The sequence below is a fragment of the Cyanistes caeruleus genome, chromosome 3 (genome assembly GCF_971803275.1).
Source record: "Cyanistes caeruleus chromosome 3, bCyaCae1.hap1.1, whole genome shotgun sequence".
Lineage (NCBI taxonomy): Eukaryota > Metazoa > Chordata > Aves > Passeriformes > Paridae > Cyanistes > Cyanistes caeruleus.
In genome coordinates, this window is record NC_141703.1 from 20,258,748 (window position 1) to 20,279,135 (window position 20,388).

At 39.9% G+C, this 20,388-nt stretch overlaps 1 protein-coding gene across 6 annotated transcripts in view; it reads right to left on the reverse strand.

Annotated features, from left to right (window-relative positions):
* Positions 1-19,208, reverse strand: part of SHROOM2 (shroom family member 2) — a 118,248-nt gene extending 99,040 nt beyond the window's left edge. For 2 of the 6 annotated variants that reach the window (XM_086880117.1, XM_086880118.1), the window contains exon 1: positions 18,511-18,782. In XM_086880117.1, the coding sequence (XP_086736243.1) occupies positions 18,511-18,729 (219 nt within the window). In that variant the 5' untranslated portion in view covers positions 18,730-18,782. Of the gene's footprint in view, positions 1-10,845; positions 10,958-18,510; positions 18,798-18,817 lie in introns of those variants that run through there. The other 4 variants (XM_086880119.1, XM_086880122.1, XM_086880126.1 and 1 more) reach the window with 4 other exon arrangements.
* Between the last annotated feature and the right edge of the window lie 1,180 nt (positions 19,209-20,388).

Below are 20,388 nucleotides of genomic sequence, written 5' to 3' on the forward strand. Positions count from 1 at the left end.
CAAGGGATTGAAATAAAAGGCCAGGTCCACAATACTGAAAGGATAACAAAAGCATCACACTGGCATCTACACTATGGACCATGCTGTTCAGTATTTCTGGTTTTAGGAGTTTCGGTTCTGGATTTTGTTCATGTTGTTTTTAGTAATATTTTTTTAATTGATCTGCATGAGGATGAACAAAGTTTGTCAGTGATGTAATACTACCTGGTTTAGTCAAAGCTGCACTGGCTGCAAAGAGCCATGCAATGAAGACTGAGTTGCTTAAAGTCACTGTAGACAAGGGAACAGACACACAAAACTCAACACACACCCACACACAACAAACACGACCTAAGGCAAGCTCTGGGCATGCCAGAGATCATCACTTGCATCATGTGCTCTGCTCATGCTCTGAAAACAGCAGGTCAGTGGTCACCACCAAACAAGTAAATAAAACATCTGGAATCACTAGAAAGGGAATAGCTTGCTCTTTTTCACTCACATGATGGTCCTGTGTCATTCAATTCCCTATGTTATTGAAAACTGAAAGTTTCATGTAATCCCACCCAAACTAGAATCTGGTAGAATTTAGAACATAAGAGTGCAGAGAAGGCTAAAGCTCAAAAATATAGTGTGTTTTATAAAAAAAATAAAAATCTGTCCTGACATGAATTTACAAATTAATTTAAACACAAATAATTCAGACATTCCAATTTTCCTACTAAAAAACTGTATCAAAAGTAAAGGAAAGAAGGGAAATAATAATTTTAAAATTACATTATACTTCTCCTGCTTCTTAGAACTATTCTTCAGTTATTATTAAAACTATTCCTCAGCTACTTCCACACTGGGAAGCAAGGTCCAGTAGACTTTGCTCCTGCTCGGTACAGCTGTCCTCATGTTCCTAGATACAGCAGACATGTCCACCCAGACAATACTCGTCTCACGATGCTAGGAAGGAAGATGGAGGAAATCAATTTGTACCACAGAGCACATTAAGCTGGCTATACAGCAGCTACTACAAATGAATGCTAGCAAGTCAAGAACAAAAAATAATTTCCTTTTTTATTTAAAAGTACAGGATACTGTCAATAATTACAGGTCAGGCATTTTCAGAAAGAGGTATAAGGTCATGATGTCTCTAAGCAACATTGTGATAGTCAAGAGCAACAGATGTTGTTTTCAGGACTAATCCACTCTAGAAAAACAGTACCGGAATCGATAGAACAGATATTCATAGGATGGTGATATCAAATGAAGGAGCTACAAAAACAACAGAGGTCTAATTCTGAAGACAAGAAGCAACATTGAATAATGAAGGCAATATAAAGGCCAAGAAATAAAGGCAATATACAAAATTCTTTAAACTGTGTGCTAAAAATTAGCCAGCGATATTCACGGCAACATTGTATGTGGAACACCTAGAGTATAACACACTAAGAGTATTTTGAGTGTACTTACAAGCTGAAGTCAAACAGAAGCTTTTGAAAAATGCAATGAATTTTACACAAATCTGTATTGCTCTTTATTATATTTATTACAAATAAAAAGGAAATATTACTAACTAGAAAGCACTGCTAACTTATCAGGCTCTCTGGTTTGGACTGGACAGTAGATACATCACCATTTTGTCAGCACATACAGACAGAAGATCATCGTAAACAGATTCTACCAGTGCCAACAGTTACCATTTATGAAAGAAAAGATTTTCAGCTGAAAATTTAAAAGCTTCATGACAAAATTGCAACTCCAATCCCTAAATAAAACTGACAAATACTAAGTTTTTGCAAAATGTCAGAATACCAACGCCAAGTTGTGGCAAAACAAAATTACATAAACTTATGACTAAATAAAAATAATTCTCAAGTTTTCTCCTTACTTGCAGCGAATCCATAAATGCACACGTAAATAAAATTAACATAAATATTCCTAAGCAACATATCTTCAACTGAAATTACTGGTCTCCTAACTTTTCCAGAAGTACCCTATAACTACTTTTTCCTTCTGTGAACCTGTGTTCTTTTAGACCTGATAATACTGGTTGTCTCTAAACGTATGAAACTTTAAATGTGGAACGAATTAGAAGCTGCTCTTTGAGAATACAGAGATGTTTCTGCAACAATTGTTACACAGACACCGCCACAAATCAGGAAAAAATATGTCTAGCCCTCAATGGAAATCTTTGGCTGGCAAAACCAAGATGTTTTCCTCATCAGTGGGGTGGCCAGGTTATTGTTCATGACCTGAATGTTAAGAGCTCATCACATTTGCAAATGTATTAGCCACATTTATTTCCAGCAGATCTTTCCCTCTGAAACTACCAAGCAACCAGAAACTATGCCCTGCTACAAATCCCACGCTCAAGGAGTCACAAGCTGGCTACAGCCAGGTTACAACAGAGAGGCCGTACATCCGTGTGACGCAGCCTCCCGTAGGAAGTTTTCCTTGTGAGAATTACAAGCACAAAACTGATACAGAGATAACCACAAATTGCTGCTATTGTCACCTTGTATAATTACCTCCAGGTTACCTGAGGCTGCTGCACACCCTCAGGTCTCCACCCAAAAGCAAACCCAAGCAACAAGAGCATCTTTGAAGAAACAGTCACTGAGGCTTGTTATACCCTTAGCACCAAAGAACTTTTAAGCTTTTTCGTACCTAGTGCACACCACAGAATCACAGACTAGTTTGGGTTGGGAAGGGCTAGTTCCTCCCCTGCCAAGGGTTCAGACACCTTCCACCAGAACAGGTTGTTCAATCTTTTGTTTTCATTAAAAACAGGTTATGATTAAGATACATTTACACACCATCGGACACACTGCATCTAACCCTATGAGAAGGAATTAAAAACACTGTACAGTAATGAGAAAACTAGGGAACCCAAATTAAAAAGTAAATGCTATTTTGGTTTCAACCCTAAAGATTTTAAGGAGTATTTTTTACTGCTAAGGCGGTCCTTATGAAGAGAATAGATAGTTTTAAGAATACTTCTACATCACAGAGAAGCCCAGACAAAGCAAGTTTTATCTCCAAACATACTATGACACTTAGCATAAGACAAAGAATCACTGAGAAGAGCAGGAAATAAAACAGTACTCAAAACCACAGAGATATGACATTAAGTATAAACATTTAATAAGTTGCATCTAAGTAATCTAAGTAATTTTTTCCAGAGCTACTGAAGCTACAGCTAAGTCCTTTAAAAAAAGAAAATAGGGATAAAATATAAAGAATGATGGAAGAAGTTCCAATACTGTCCACTATAATCTCAGAAGTCACCTGGAGTTTAACTGATAAATGAAAATACTGTACTATTTTAGAGTAGGACTTGACCTCATATCTTATATAAACAATCTTATGATCATGAGAAACAGGGATTCAAAGCTGTGTTTAACTATCAACAAAGCCACATATTTTCATTTGATTATCGTGCAAACACAATACAATACCCATTTTTTTCCTGAATGGTATCAGTCAAAACTTTCACTGTTCAGTTGCCTTGTGACTAATTAACAAATTGATAGATTACAGATCCTATGATTTACTAGAATTTGCTCTGCCACCACACAGCTCAAACTTTTTGGTTTTGAATCCAAATGTAGTTTTCTGTTTCTTCAGAAACTGTGAATGGACAACTAAAAGGGTCCATCAGTTCACAATTCATCTTTATTTCTGATCTGCTCTCTTCCAGGTACATTGACACTGAGCCAATAATTCCTTTCACATTGAGCAAGTATCTGTCAAAAGAATCCCACAAAAAAAAACAATAAGCCACCATGCAAGAGTAAACATAAGAACAAAGTTCCAAGACATACTGCCTAAAGGTTAGAAACTATTACTACTACTTCAAACATGGCCAAGTCTTCAAGTTTGTTAAGATTGAAAATCCATTGAATTTTGGTCTGTGTTTCAATTTCCTTGAGTAAAATACATTTTGTCAGTTTTTAAGTAACTTGGGCTGTTCTCCAGCAGCATACTAGATTTTCAACATACTTTTAATAAATTGGAAGCTTGCATTAATTGTCACCACCAGGATTAAAAAACCTGCCAATTTATGGTGACTGCAACCTTGGCTGTAACACCCAAGACCTTGCACTATCCCTTTTATTGCCACTGCATTGTCAACTTCACATTAAAAACTTTGGGTCTTTTCTTGCCTTGGGGGGAAGTCACCATCTCATGTGCACAACCTCCACTGCATTACCTATAACTGAGGTTAACAGCTTACAGTTTGGGTTTTTTCCCATTCCTTTGAGAATGAGCTCCAGCATTCAGTAAGCAAAGGTTATGAACTTCAAGATTTAATTTTAATATGTAACTTTGAAACCTTTGAAGAAAGGTTTCATCCATCATCAGATTTTTGGTCAGTTCAGGAAATGGATCTGTGAACATAAATCAGATAAGAACAAAACGCATTTGAACTGTCACATTTTTTTTTAAAGAAAAATACACTCAAAACTAAACCCCTGAATATGCGAGGTCATAAGGTGTTCCTGCTTTCCTTCCAAAACCGCAAGCTTTGAATAACATGTACTCACGAATGGAAAATTCCTTTTCTGACACTGTACATTAAAGCTAGCTCTGCCATTTAAAATGCCTAACTACTACGTCATGATCCTTCTACCTCAACTCACAGCCTAATCGGAAAGGGGAAGAACTCCCAGAATATCTCAGAAAGGAGACACATTTCCAATGCTTTACTACAATTTAATCAGCACCTGGACAACTATCATCAAATATCCCCTAACCCTGCTAGGTACTCTTGTCTTCAAAACTAAAGCTGGATGAGATGTTTTAGCTGCATGAGTCACAGAGATAGAGGAAAAACAATGTGCTCTACTGCGTACCAAACTTCACAGGATACTTTTTCAGGTCACAGTTTGTTATGTATACTCTGGCTTTGAATTAAAAAAGCCAGACTGATTAACTTCAAATACAACTACAAAAACATAAAAATCACTGCTCTTCCTGCCAGCTCTGGAGTTCCTGTTTGTTTGTATTTAAATTTATGGTACAGAAAGTACAGACATCTTTTTCTTGCTCTTATTTACGTATTACACATTCCTAATAAAGTAGTGTCTAAGCCATGCTTTTACAAAAATCATCTTGTGTCTCATCTTACTTCAAGATCTATTTCAGTAATTAGCCACAGGTGGTATTAACCACTTCACTAATCAAAGTTGTTCAATGCTTTCATTATGAGATCATTATTTTCTTTCAGTGGTTGATGAATTTGCCATACTTCAATTAGTTAGGCAGAAACTCTACATTGTACATGTAAGGCTCAAACACTGATTTTTCTTACATTTCAACTGAAATGGCTCATCCTGTTCCAGGAAACGAATGAATAAATAAAATTAAGAAAATAAATCCTTATGTTAGGAAATAAAACTGGAAACTGTATTTGAAACACTCTAGTGACCACTGCTTCAGAAAAAGGAGTAATCAGAGAGCATCCTCAACATCATGCCTTATGTCACCTGACCTTTAAAAACACGCAGCTATTAGAAGTCTCAATCAACTGCAAGTCCTGAGAGAAGATCCTTCTTAAATATTTTGTAGACTTGGGGTTTTAAAGGCAAAACAAGCTAATGAAAGTTTTTTAAAGGCAAAACAAGCTTCTAGGGAAAGAAATAGCATAGTGAAAGAAACTGGTGAAGAAAGGAGATTTTGAGTATTTAATTGAATCCAGAATCACTTATGTGGAGAAAGATAAGGGAAGAACATCTTTGGATAGTAAGAAGTAACACTCAAATGGGTTAAAGGAAATTCATAAAAGTCTGGGCCCAAGCACCAGAAAGAAGAGGAAATTAGAACACACCTTCTCCAGAACCATGTTCCTGAATCCAAACATTCCTCTGGTGAAGGAGAAACCTAAACCCAGTGTACAAGGTAAACCAGTCACCTTCTAACACTGACTCCCATAGAAAAATTCGTTTGGAAAAAGCAGTTCAGCAGATAAAATTACATGGACACCACTAGAATGCAACTTTTCTTTTGCTTTCTCCTAAAAAAACCAAACAAGTAAAAGCAAAAAAACCCTAAAAACTATTACAAGAATATAAAATGTAAAGACCAAATTACTCTGTAAAATGATTTCAGACTTCTGTAATTAAGTGTTACACATATACAACCCTAGCCACCATACAGGATAACAATCTAATGCTAAATTTCATGGACAAATAGTATCAAATAATGGTTTGGAAGACACCTGAAAGATCATCTAGTTCCAAACCCCTGGCCATGAGTAGGGACACTTTTCATTACATCACACTGCTCAAAGACCCACCCAACCTAGCCTTGAACACTCCCAGGAATGGGGCATCCAGAGGTAATAGAATTAAACAAACCAGGAAAATAAAATAAAAAAAAAATTCAGTGCAAAGTTCAAAAACATTTTTTAAAATCAGTAATTACTAGCAGCATGGTATTGAAAGGTATACAACCAATTTTATTTAGTATCAAAACAAGAGGCACAAAAAAAAAATCTTCATAGAAATTTCTCCAAATTCAGACAAAACCTTGGCCATAAAAAACTGCAGCCAGCATCAATCAAATGGACAGAAAATTACAAGATTTTAGGCAAATAACTCCCTATAAGAGATGCAGACCCAGCTATAACATGTCATGACAATAACTGATTTATGCAAATTTAGTGATTTAGCTAAATCATGCTGATTTAGTGAACGTGCTCTCCTAGATAGTCAAATGTCAAGTATTTTTTGGTAGCCAAAAATAAAAACAAGCAAAATAGTTTTCTTTTTACTCTGATATTAATAACAATGACCATTTTGTCCTCAGAAGAGAGGCGAACACATTTTAGATTAAGACTGCTCGTTTATGAAAATTCAAAAGTTAGAAAACACTACATAAGCATTTTCAAAATTATTTCAATACTTGAATTTAAGCCTGTAAGTCATTGCAGAGCATGTGACTGTATACTATGATGTTGCCACTCCCTGCTGCTCATCTCCACTCCCTCTAATCAGATAATTAAATTGCTCATGCAACATTTCCCCAGTCAGCTTTCAGCAAAATAAACCAGGTTGCTAAAGACTTGATGTTTGCAGCACTGGATTTAAGGTGGAGCCTACAATAGCCCAACACCTTTAGGATGAAATGCAGTGATGTTACCAACTGACACAATACAGACAGTAGCCTCCAATTTCTGCTGGTATTGTGCAGATCAACTAAATTTTTTATTTTGTCTGCACTTAGAAGAAAACACGCACATGCTCCCCTCATTATGCTGAAACTTGTATGCTGTGCTGTCACCTTAGACAACTGATGAAATCATCACCAATCTTCATCACTGACAATATCTTTCTATCATAGAGCTGTAAGTGGTTCATAATCATTAAAAATTGAAGGAAATTTAAGTGGTCAGCAAGGATGCCTTTCGGTTACAAAAATTTATTTCCTTATAAAGTTTTATTACCAATAAATGCTTCAAATGGCTGGCTGACCTACTATATAAGACGTCCATGCTCTGGGTTTTTTTTGCCTCACTCAGGTGCTGACTCACCACACTCCTCTCATCTCTCCTACTTTTCTGAAGCTCCAAAAGCATCTGTGTATTTTCAGTAGGTACTGGGTTTAATTTTGTAAACAGACATCTAACTGTACACTTCAGTACATTACTTATGATGAACACTGTAGATAAAACAATACTTTGTGCTTGTGTCTGCTGCGAAGAAAAATGTACAGAATCACATAGCTATAGCCTTTTGACAAAAATCTGTGTACCCCAAGGGTTTTCAAATATCTGTGTTCTGGGTTTTACTAGAAAGACTATGAAGTCTTTGTCACTGTAATATTTCAGCCCTTCTGAATCAGGTTTGTTTCATGAGAAACAAGACTTCTGCGAAATAGTATTAGTTCTGTTCATTACCAGAGGCAAAGCAGACACCATTTCACAGAGGTACACAAGCAAACCATGGCAAAAGAGGTAATTAAATTACTAGATCTCCCAATTTTTAGTGCAGTAAATTTCCAGGTTTTTGCTTCTGATAGGGGTCTGTGGTGAAGCTTTGCCAACTCAGATCCTTTACTGGCTTTAAGGGAGTAAACACCACCAAAGAGCCACATGCATCTTCACTTGCATATTCTAATTACCAACGTCTTTGACATTACAGATCATGTCTACAATATTTATTAAGATGACGATTTCCTGAATCAGACAGAAAAAATTCAGTTGAGCAACAAAATACTTTGTCTTACACCCCTCCCTAATAAGAGACTAAAGTAATCACAGAAACTCCTCAGGTGTCCAAGATGTCAGAAAAGGCACAGCCCTACTCCCTGCTTGTGATAACAATCTTCCCCAGCAGTCAGGAAAAACATCAAGTTCCCAGAAGGTAAAAAGTGTAGGAAAAAACTTACTTTACTAATATATCACTGAAGTTTCCATTTTATAAGCAGGGAAGCAAATTGTTCAGTGTTACCTTCTACAAAACAGGATAAAGGGACAAGAGTAAGAAGTACAAAAGTTCTTACACATACTAAGAATACATAGTTGAAAAGGGGAAAAAATTGCCTCAGAACTTTGAAGTTGTGTTCTACCAATTTCTTGAAATTTAGGAGAAGCATTAGGACATTAGAGTTGCATTTCAGAGAATTCAGTATTTATATCAGTAAATATTCAGGATTTTATTCTAGACTCAGAACAAAATACTTTTTTCATTTTACAGAAGCCTTTCTATTTAGAAATTAAGGCATTTAACTAAAATAGTAATGTAAGAAGAATATTAAAAACTGTTTATAAAAGCTCTTTTTTAAAGTATACAGTTCTTTTAAGTCTTGAATTAACTATTCAAAACATTAATCATGCCTAACAGACACATGAAGCTTCAAGTTTTCCCTGTTATCCTAAAATTCTTTCCACATATAAACACCCAATAAAACACTCCTTTATGTCAACACAGTATGTTTGCATCTTTCTTTTACTTGAATGAATGGCTGCAAAATGGATGTGTTGCTATTCCATTTAAAAAAAAAGGAAAAGGAGACAACTGCAAATGTTTCTGCTGTAAATCTAAGTTCTGCTTTCTTCTGGGTCAACAAAATATGCATTTGTAGAGAAAAAAAAATTTGCAATACTGTAATTATTGCATTATCCAGAATCCAAATACTCATCAGGAGTTGTAAAATTCACTACATCAGATATCAGTTAGCTAAACACCCACAAACTCATTTTTGCATGTAATTTGTTTAAGAAAACTAACACACTGATGACTAACTGACACTGTGTAGGAAGCACTTCCTTTGTCATTAAATCATGTTCCTATGATACTATATTAAAATACTGGTGATACTAGAGTATTTTACTTAAAAAGCTTCCAAATAAAGTATTGCTATCCCTTAGCAGTATTCACTGAATCAAATCAGAATGCTGACTAGTTTATATGTATTTTGTAAACAGGGAGACACTTGTTTATTTTATAATTTATGTTGGAAACTTTCAAAGCAACCGTGTAGTAGAGCGTGTTTTACCTCAAGAGAGAGAAAAAAATCCAAAATAATCTGTTTGTATAATTTTGTGAAGGTTTTTTGAGAAGAAGCACATATTTTACTGAAGAGGAAAAGTACTGAAATTGCAATTTTGAGTACAGCAGTGGGTACCCGTGCATCACTTCTAAACAAACTTACTGTACTTTCATGCTCCACACTGACAGATCCCTCCCTTCTTCAGCTATCCAGATTGACTGCAAGTCCATTACAGAGAGAATATGCTAAAAGGAGGACGAAGAACTTGTTACTCTAAAATTAAAAAGCTTGGCCATTTAAAAAGGCTCTGGGTACTTTTTCAAGTAAGTTTCACTTACTTGATATTTTTCCATTAAAAAACAAACGACCAAACAATCAAAGCACAACTTAGAATGAAGTTTATGCATTTCCATTATAAAAAAAAAAACTTAGTTTCAGTAGGTTATGCTACAGTTTCCAAAACCAAATTGAATTCACCTTCACACACCAGCAAAAGCATTCTAAGACTCTCTGCCAAACTGCTCAGAGATAACTCTCAGAGATGCTTCTCTGCTATTACCAGAACATTAAACACCTTGTTGTTGTAGATGACACAAATGCATGGCAGAAGTCTAGAGTATTTTCTGTACTGTAAGAAATGATCTAGAACTCAGAAACGTGACAGACAGAATAACAAAGAGACTGGAACAAAAAGATCTAATAAAGCCACCTACAATCACAATAACAAGAACACCCTCGATCATGATCCATTTTCCTTCTGAAAGGTCATTCAGCTGGAGAAATGACTGCAAGAATGGATGAACCTGCACTGTTATTAGCTACCCAAAGGGTTACACCCTTGCAAGCACTGAAGTAGATTTTCCTACTACATTACCCATTTCCAGCTTTCAGACACCGAGTTTTGTTCCACCCTTTTTTGTACCACCTTGAAAAACAGGCCACTCTACATCTTTTAAAAAAAATCATCATTACTAAGTACAGTTCTTCAGAAAAATTGTATCTAAAATATGTGACAACATATTTCCTAGCTCATAGATCAGCCAATAGGTATTTCTAAGTAAGTACGAGGAATTTAAGCATTTCAAAGAATCTAACAATTTAGAAATGGACAGATTGAAATGGAGAGAAAGCAGGGTTGGTGGCAGAGGGGAAGTCTGCCTTTCTGCATGGGGTGAGGTAGGAGAGGTACAGGCACAGGATATGAGGCATTCCCCTCAGTGCCAATGCTACTGAGCTTTTGACTAAACAGCTCAAAGCTTTCAGTAAATTTTGGCATTTCATCAGGGTTTGGAGGAACTTTGAAATAACCACCTCTTTTCTATCATCAAACACTCAAATCCATCTGTTTCTACTCTAAGAGTCAACCCAAGAATTATGTACCTGACAAAATGTATTCAAAGCTGCAATTCGCTGCATTTCCAGCAAGTTGGCTCTCTCTGCCTGGGGGAGTCCAGTACACCACAATACATACTTCAGATACACATGAAGGCCACTAAAAAAATCCCAATAAATTGTTATGTGGCAGATGCCATTCTCTTATCTGCAATAAGAGATCTGTACTTACCAAAAATGCCCTGAATTAATCAGAGACTGAACACTAATACTGTATTAATTTATGGAGAGGGGAAGGAAGTTCTCTCCTAAGTTCATGAATGTTGCTGTCCTTGGTAGGTAACAACTCTCCCCTGATCAGCTTGATAAATCAAACTGAAAAGATGCTCAGAAACAATCACAGAAATAATTTTGTAAAAAATATTTTGGGTATAGGTGCACTGCAAATACAGAGACAGTCTTGCTCAGTAGTATTTCACCTTACTACAGGTACCCATGGAAGATCTAGGTATGTGTTGAGGAACCAGGGGTTTCCTCAGCTTCTCAAACAGTTGACAGCAAGTGGCAGGCACCTCCAGAAAGCAATTCAGAGCACTTAAGTCCTGTCTAATTTAAATAGTACAAAACACTTTTCAAAACTATCTCCCTTCTATTAAACATTCATCTTAAACCTGGATGAACACCAGCAGAAGTGTGCTGCTGCTTGGCAAAACATAGAGGGAGGGTACAAACACATTCAGAAGTCCATCAAGTTGATTTTCGAAAACTGTTTCCAGTTAAAAACTTTGTAGACTATTCCTGTCACTGAATGAATGCATTTAAATTCCATAACCCTTACATTCGATCTTGCTTGTATATGACCATATCTGTAAAGTCAGAAGTAGTACAAAAACTACAACTCCCAATAATTTCCCCCAGAGTAGTGATAATATTCTTGGAGAGGGTATGAACAGATAAGGAGAGTACAGCATACCTCCTGCATAAACTTTAAGGAACTGAAAATTCTATGCTATGTGGCATTTGAAAGCTTCCGAGATTGTTCTTATCTTAAAGATAAGCAAACACACATCCCCCCCCCAAAAAAAAACAAAAAAAAAAAAACAAGCCCAAACCTAAAAGTCCAGAATTATGTTAAGTTTTATAGAGAGACATCAATAGCAAATAGGTTCAAAATACAGAGCTGAAAGCAAGTCCTCATAAATTCTCAGTATAACTGCATTAATTTCACCTGTGAAAATCTTCATGCACTGTATCTCAAATACACAGCAAATAAAAAATCTCCTTAATATCTAGGACCTGTCTCAAACTTCTATGACAAACTGACTCACAGAAGTAAAGCCATGCAAATATTAGGTATTCTATGTATACACTACAAATGCATATGAAGACTAAATACAAATAGCTTTTCTTGTAAAGAAATAAGCTCACATGTAATAAAATACTGGCTTTGTTACCACCAAACAGTTGTTTCCTCTAATCTATTCACAGCCACGTTTCAATTCCCATTTACCTTATTTTTTTCCACATTCCTATACTTTAAATACTCATTAAAGCAGGAGAACATACAATGAATCAAGGTCTGCAGATAAAAATAAGTAGAGTCTATTGAGTAACTGAGTAAAGCATGTGTAGCATATGCATAAACACCACACATACCCACACTGGTTTTCCTCTTAAAAAAGAAACCAACAAAACCATAAACGTGATGGGTATCTTGATAATAAATTGCATTACTGGCAAACCTCTGACAACTGCAAGCAATAACTAGAGGTGTCTTGCAGATCTCTTATTTCCACGCTAATGTCTATGATAGCATCCCAAATTCACACTGAAAAGTACAAATTAACATATGTATGACCTAACAACTAGAGAAGTTTAAATTGTCCTTTAAACAGACCAAGCATTCAAACTATCTCCCTCCTTATTGCAGTTACTATTCCCAAAAAACACAATTCCTCTGGCAGATTTCACAGACATGAATGATTTTGTATTTCTTTCAAATTAAAAAAATCATGATAAATTTGACAATTTTTGCCCAAGTAGCTGAAAGAGGGGAATGCAGAGGAGTTAAAAAACAAGAATTTGGAAACAGTATATCCAAAAGTTAGAAATTTGCTTGGTGTAAGGAAGTTTCTTAGTTCTGATTTTAGACAGAGAACTCTGAGTCCTCTGGAAGATTTTTCTCCTAAAATGTAGTGTGAAATGCACAAAGGAAGATTGCAATTTCAGTACCGCACTCTCACACTGTTGACTGCTAAGCACCTAAGCCTTTAAACCATCCTTTCAACTCCTTCCAGTTTTTAGATCACATGTGGCAATATCCAAGATAAATTTTAAATGCAACTTCCAAAATTGATGCCAATTCAACACTTAAAGCCCTTGGAAAAGCAAAAAAACAAACAAAAACAAAAACCAACCCCTCCCCACCAAAAAAACAACCAAACAAAAAAACAACGCTGCAAACCAAACCTCCCAACTTCCAAAGTCATATCATTTACACTACATGAGCATGGTGGGCTTCATTCTCCCAGTAAATTAATAGTCATAATAAAGAGGTCAATCACCAGCCATTAAAGCACTAAAATTGAGAGCATTCCTTTCATCGATTAGCTTACCAAATTAAAAGCAGTAAGATCTTCCTGCATCAAAGCAAGCCAAAGCCAACTCCTCTCTTCTAATAATAGAAACCTGGGGTCTAACAACCAAACTCCAAGGAAAACACCACTCAGAGCAGTTTCAATAGCACTGAAAAAAGCGCACAGTTTTTAACATATTTGGCAGGGGAAAAAAAATATAAACTACGTTATACTATTTCAAGCCTAAACAAACATCCATTAAAACATTCATTTTAATGTATACACATTTCCCAATATTTCTCAACTATCAAACTGAACAACACAAAATGGTTCAACTCAGACCATAAGCCCCTCCTGCGAGATAAGAAGTTGAATAAAGGTTTCAAAAGAAACACATAATACGATCTGATACATTCTTTCAAAATTGTTCACTAATATACTTGTTAAAATTCTGGCCCATACAGGTTAGTAATTCTACCTGGATTTGATGACCAAGAGAAAATGAATAGGAAACAAAACAGAATGAATAATCCTCCATGTATTATCTTTCTAGAACTGAAGGAAGTGAACGAAATTTGTTGGGATATGGAGATTAGAATTCTTTCGTGGCCACAACACAATGACTCCTAAGAACTTATAAATCAGCTATTTACACGAATGGCTGCATTTAAGTTGAAGCAGTCAGGAATTTCAGAGGATTACTGCTAAATGCTGATTTTCTGGACATCAAACTTCACAGCCAAGTTTAAGAATTGTTAATGTCTACGAACAATTCAGCTCACCTCAAACACCTAACATGGGGGAAGAAACTGGTATTTGTGTTTGATTGTCTTTTTTTTTATTATTCATTTGCATATAGCATCAATAAAGTCTTTCTTCCACCCTAAATATTGCTGCAGTACGGTGATGCAAGTAATTGCTTTTAGTTACACATTTGAGGCCAAAGAATAAAAATTACCTAACTAAAACAGTAATCAATTACTATTGCAACAGCAAATTAATACAAGTCACATGGAGAAGTCTAGCAGCCAATTAATAAAGAAACATTTCTTTATACAACTTAAATGATTGTTAGGTTAAACAAATTACAATTCACACCTAACCACAGACAGAAGCACATTAGGAAAGTGCAGTGGAATAAAGAAAATAAAAGTTCTGAGTCTACCTGATACTCCTTTTTAAAAGACAGCACCTCCAGCTGGGGCATGAATTCAGCACTGATTCAGGAGACAAGAACTCTATCTACTAAATCAACAACAAAACTTCTTGCAACAGTCCAGGTTTCACTTGGAAATCTCGTCGAAATACCAGCCAAGCCCAGCCTTGATTAGACTGCAATGAGATCATAGCTTGAGGAGGTATAGCTGTAGGCTCTTGTAAAGCTGATACTTAAGAGAAACTTATTTAAATGATATATCAATCTTTCCTTAAATGTATGAACTAGAATGTTCTCATATCTATTAATGTAATATGGATAAAGCTGACTGTAGAACAACTTCAGAGTTCCTAAGGATAATGTTAGTACAGGAAGTAAAGTGACTTTTATCCACCACCCACAATCAATAGTACGATTGACACTGCAAGTTGGGCATCTCAGATAAGAGCACTTTTAAAGTAAAAGTTATCAAGATAATGCAGCTATGGGAGATTTTCATGATATTCACACTTGAGCACTCTGACTTTTCATTTTCATTATTTCCAACTAGATCTCCCTCTTCAGATGTTGTTTTTTTAAAAAAGATAAAAATACAAACTGTAGCTCCTGAGACTTCCAATTATTGTCCTCAAAGTTCCCATTTCACCTTTTGTTGAAATATGCACGTTGCTATAAAAAGCAAGTCCTTTTTTTCAAGATGTCAAATTAGGCAAGAACAAGCTGCCTTTGGGCAATTTTTTTGGAATGTTATCACACACACATGCAGAGATCAGAAAAAATGTAAAGCATCTTTTTAAAGGGACATTAAAAAATAATGGTATGCAACACAGTGACAATGCTAAAAGCCTTTTTTCTTAAATATTAGCAACACCATTTGCACTTAGGTGGGGCAAGTTTTAGACGACCAGCTATGTTTAAAGATTGAACAAGCTGTATCATGCACCATTTCTCTACCTATTGCAGCAATAACAAAAAAGGCAAGGGGGGAAAAAAAATTAAAAAAGCGCTTGTACCTGGCAGGTGAACTCTGCCTATCTGGTTCTATTTCTGGACTATTTCTTCAAGTCTTCTTTCAGATACAGAAAGAAATGCTACTGTGAAATGGGGAAATCTACCCACCCCAAACATGCTGGGCCCACTGCTGGGCACTGCAGTGTGACTGTGCACTGACCTCTCTCGGGGCAAAGCACTTCCCTCACAGCATCAATCATGAAATGGTTTGGCTTGGAAGGCACCTTTAAAGGTCATCCAGTGCAACCCTGCTGCAATGAGCAGGGACAAAACTCCAGCAGCTGAGCACACACTTACACCCTTGGTAAGGCTGGACACATTTTCTCCTCTTTAGCATGCCTTCCCTTCTCTGATTATTGGCAATTTGGGGAATCAAACGACACTCTTGCTTTAATTGACTTAATTTCCAGCTAAGAAATTCCCAAATAGTATTTGCAGCCAGTATTTGCCCTAGACTCTCCCTATGACATTTGTAACAAAAAAATTCCCTTCCTATCAACAAGTGAAATAGCCACACAACCAGAGAGATGGAGAAGTGTATTACACAGACAGCGCTGAAAAGTGAACACCATATACTTGCTCATGAATTTTTCAATTACATTATTTTTTAGAGCTACTTCTCTGGCAGTTGTGCCATATATGCTAAAGAAAGCGGGAAATATTTACAAACACAGACTTCCCAGCATTTACATAAATGTGCAACTTTCTTCAAAGGCTGATCTTGCTATCGAGACTGTAAAAGCAGAGACAGGCAGAATTTTAGAAATCCCCCTTAAGCAGCTGCTATCTGAGACTCCATTCACACCTTGTCACATTCCTCTCAGAGTTGGCAGCTGTCGTCATCCACCCTCACTTCCCCAGAGATGCTCTGGACTAGAGTGAGACAGAGCTTCAGAGCCAGCTAATGCTTAAGCACACTTTGAATCCACAAAACCAGGAGTTTTTCCACAAGTGTCCTGAAGGATTTAGTCCACACGGTTTTCTTGGGTCTCTCAATGACCAGCCATCAGTCTACCTGAGAAGGAAGGACACATGCCACAGAGAGAAGCACTGGTGAAATGGCATCCCTCATCCATGGCAGTGCAATGATCCCCACTGAGGAACAGGGTAACTGAAGTTCAGAGCTCTCTTCAACTGAGAGAAGACAAACCTTACATCTCCTGCAAGGAAGGATTGTTTTAACAATCCTAAATTATTCTTTCCACCATGAGAAGCAGTACAGTAAAAAAAAAACAAAACACCATCATGGGTAGGACAAATGAAGATGGAACATTTTGCAGCTAAAGAATTGTAGTCCTGGGCACACAAGTTTCAGTCCCTGGTTTCTACACTAGTTTTATACCACTGTATCCACTGTAACAACGGCAAATAAAAATATACTCCCAAAATTTAGACCCAAAGATCCAGGTTCTCTCTTACTCCTAGGTCTGTACGGATGGACCCGGACTGCTCTTCCACACAGCAGCACAGCTGTGTGGTTCCACTTAATTATTCCCTTGCAACAGACCCAGTTTAAAAGGTTCCCAGGCACAGACACTTCTCTCCACATACCACAGCCACATCCTCATGCCACAAATACTTAACGCCTGTTACTTAATACCGAGGTAACATTATGAATAAGTATCGCTGATCAGTCTTTAGATGTAGCACTTACTTGCCATTACCAGAAAGGTGGAATTATTTGAATTGGTACTTAATAGCTAGTATGTACATAGTAAAATAGCTATTTTCTCCTTTCCTCAAATGCTCCCAGGTTTGCTGTTCTGTAATTGAGGACACTGGTAAGCGGCCAAAAGTCATGCAGTCATTTTTCAGCCTATACATCTGACACTGACTGTTGTTCCTTGAAAAACATAACTAGGAAAGTGATCTAGAAACAGATGGTTTGAAAAGTCTTCACTTGGAAAGTTTATAACACAGTTGTTTCAAGGGTGGGAGAAGGGAACCAACTAGAAAATTCACAAAAAAAAGAAAAAAACCAGATGAAAAATAAGATTAGTATCATTTCTGCTGTGGACTTGTTGACCTCTGACACTCTCTGGCACTTTCAAAATGTGAACAGGCAGAGCCCAGAGGACTCGCAGACAAAAGCATATACATAACTTTCTGACAGATCTTGAGCAAAATGTGCTTTGCTAATGTGATTTTTTTTTTCACTACAACATATGGATCTATTTTAATGTGCTTTCACTGTGCAACATGAAAGCTGTCTTAACTGCAAAAACCAACAATTACTGAGATTGGGGGCTCTTAAGTCAAAACACATCCAGATGAAAAAAAAAAAAATTCTACAAAACGTGATGCATTTCTTTAACTCGTGTCCAGTACACTGAGATTAAAGCCGCGAGCATACAAGGGAAAAAAAAAAAAAAAAAGCAACCAGAAAGTTCATATATACACAAGCACGAACCCCTCCCCCGTCTTCGGTGCATAGATTTGGTGACTATCCACAAGACTTTTCTGTTTAAAGAAAAAGGGACAAACAAAAGGCGATCCTAATTACTTAGAATTTGCAAGTGCAACGGCAGCGGAGAAAACTCAGCCTCTGAGCCGCGAGTTTCAGTCCCCATACCCTCCTGCGCCAGGAGCCCGGAGGGGAAAGAGGGAGGGAGCAGCCCAGCAGAAGGTTTCGGGTCCCCCAGCCAGTTACCAGCGCCCACAGGGACGGCGCCGGCTTTTTACCGGAGCGTACGAGCGGCCAGAAGCGGCAGCTCGGAGCCGCCGGGCTGCCTGCGCCCACCAGCAACCTGTTGCCCGCAGAGCTGCTGCGATCAGCCCCGCACCCTCCGGTACCGCTCCCCGGCCGCTGGCGGCGGCCGTGCGGCCCCGGAGCACCTGCGCTGGGCGCGCTGCCCCGCGGTACCTGCGCCCCGGGCTGCGGGCAAGCGGCGCGGCCGGGCTGTCACCGCCGCGGGCATGGCAAAATGGAGCCGGTCGGACCCACCTCCCCCGCGCCCCGGCGCCGCTCACCTTGGTGATGATGAGGGGCTCCCCGTGCTCCCGTCCGCCCTTCAGGGTGAAGCCCCAGGGAGCCCCGCCGGTCAGCTGCACCTCCACCAGCTTGTAGCCCTCAGCTGCCCGCGGCTCCACCATCACCATGACGGGCCCCGGTTCCACCAGCCCGACGCTGAGCCGAGGGTCGCCGACGGCCAGCCGCTCCCGCCCGCCCCGCAGCCCCACCTCCTCCATGGAGCGCCCGTCGCCGCCGGGGCTGGCTCGCCTCTGCCGGCCGCTCCCCGGTGCGCGCCAGCCGGCGGCCGCCCGCGGAGCCACCTACCCGCCCCGCAGCGCCGGCCGGCCCGGCCCCATCGGCGGCGAGAGAGGGCTGCTCCGCCCGCCCCCTCCTCTTCCTCCTCCCCCACAGCTCGCGGTATTGTCTCACGCCGAGGCCGGAGCCCGGCGGCGGGGGGGCGGCACCAACTTGTGGCAACTTGGCGGCGGGGCAAATGCCGCCGAGCAATGCGGGGTGTGGGGAGGAGCGCAGCGGGGAGAGGCGCCCCCGCCTCCCCTTCGCCTCGAAAAGAGGGCGAAACCCGCGTTTCACCAGCGGGGCAGCCGCTCGCCCCTCCCGGAGAGCGGCAGCCCCGCAGCGTGATCCCCCGGCCCAGGAGGAGGGGGGAGAGGGGAGCAGCCCCGGCCGGCCGCCAGACAAAGGCAACGGCGAGAACGTCCGTGGGCCCCGAGTCACCCCGCGGCCGTACCCGTGCCACCCCCGCCCCACCACACGCAGGAGCGACCGCGCCTCCCCTCCGGCCCCGCTCCCAAACAAAAGCGACGAGCAGGTGGAGGGTGGGGTAAGAGGGCAGCCGGAGGCTGTGGCCGGCCCCCGGGCAGAGACGCCCCGCCTTCGCCTTGCCAGGCGGCAGGGGGCCGGGGCGAGGAGCGCAGAGGGGGCCGGCTCTGGCCGGCTCTTCCCGTCTCGCCGCAGCTTTCGGGGAGGGGAGAACCGGGCAAGGCCGGCGGCAGGTCAGGGGGCAGCCGCGGCAGGAGTGGAGGGAAGGAAGGAGGAGCTTTCCGCCGGCCCCTCCCGGCCCGCGCTGCCTCCACCACCTGTGGGGCGGGAGGGGCCGCGGGCGCAGGGCCGCGCTCTCCCGCCCGGCCCCTCTAGCGGCAGCGCCGCGGCACCGCCCGGCCAGGCCCGGCCCGGCCCGGCCCGGCCCGGCCAGGCCACAACCGACGGGACGGGCACCGGCGGGAAGCACAGGTGAAACCTTCGGCGAAGAAATCCAATGAAAAAGAGATTTGGAGTCCCAGATTTTAAAAAAAATAAAAAAATAAAAAAAAGTTTGATGGCAGAGTGCGAGGCAGGACTAAAAGTGCTAATCTGAAGGCAAATCTTATGGATGGGAAATAAATCCTGGGTTTGGGTTTGCCTGACACCTTCACTGAGTTAGTGGTGAAGCTGGGAGTGAAATACTTACTTTTGCAATTCTCGCGGTTTAATTGAATCACTTTATGGGAGGTCTCAGTGTCTTAAATCAGGACCAGACCTGGAGTACCAGTGTGCTAGCACACAATCTTCCTTGGCATTTCCCTGCCAAGCAGGCAAAGTATTGTTTGATCTAAGACAGAGGGAAATATCTACTTTTATTTCTGAAAGACTAGTGAACTTCAAGGTACTTTTTCATGTGACAAGCTGTCTCCTGGAGGTGCCTAGTATATGTAGTAGGATTTCAAGGTTTTTGTATATTGATGTTACAGGTTTTATTTTGCTTTCTGAAAGTGACCATTGGGCCATTCTGATTATGTAGTCTGTTCCTCCTGTTCCAGTTGGTTTATTTCTCATAAAACTCTCCCACCTTGAACTAAACTTTTGTTGGTTGTTTGTTTGGTATTTTTTTCCCCTAC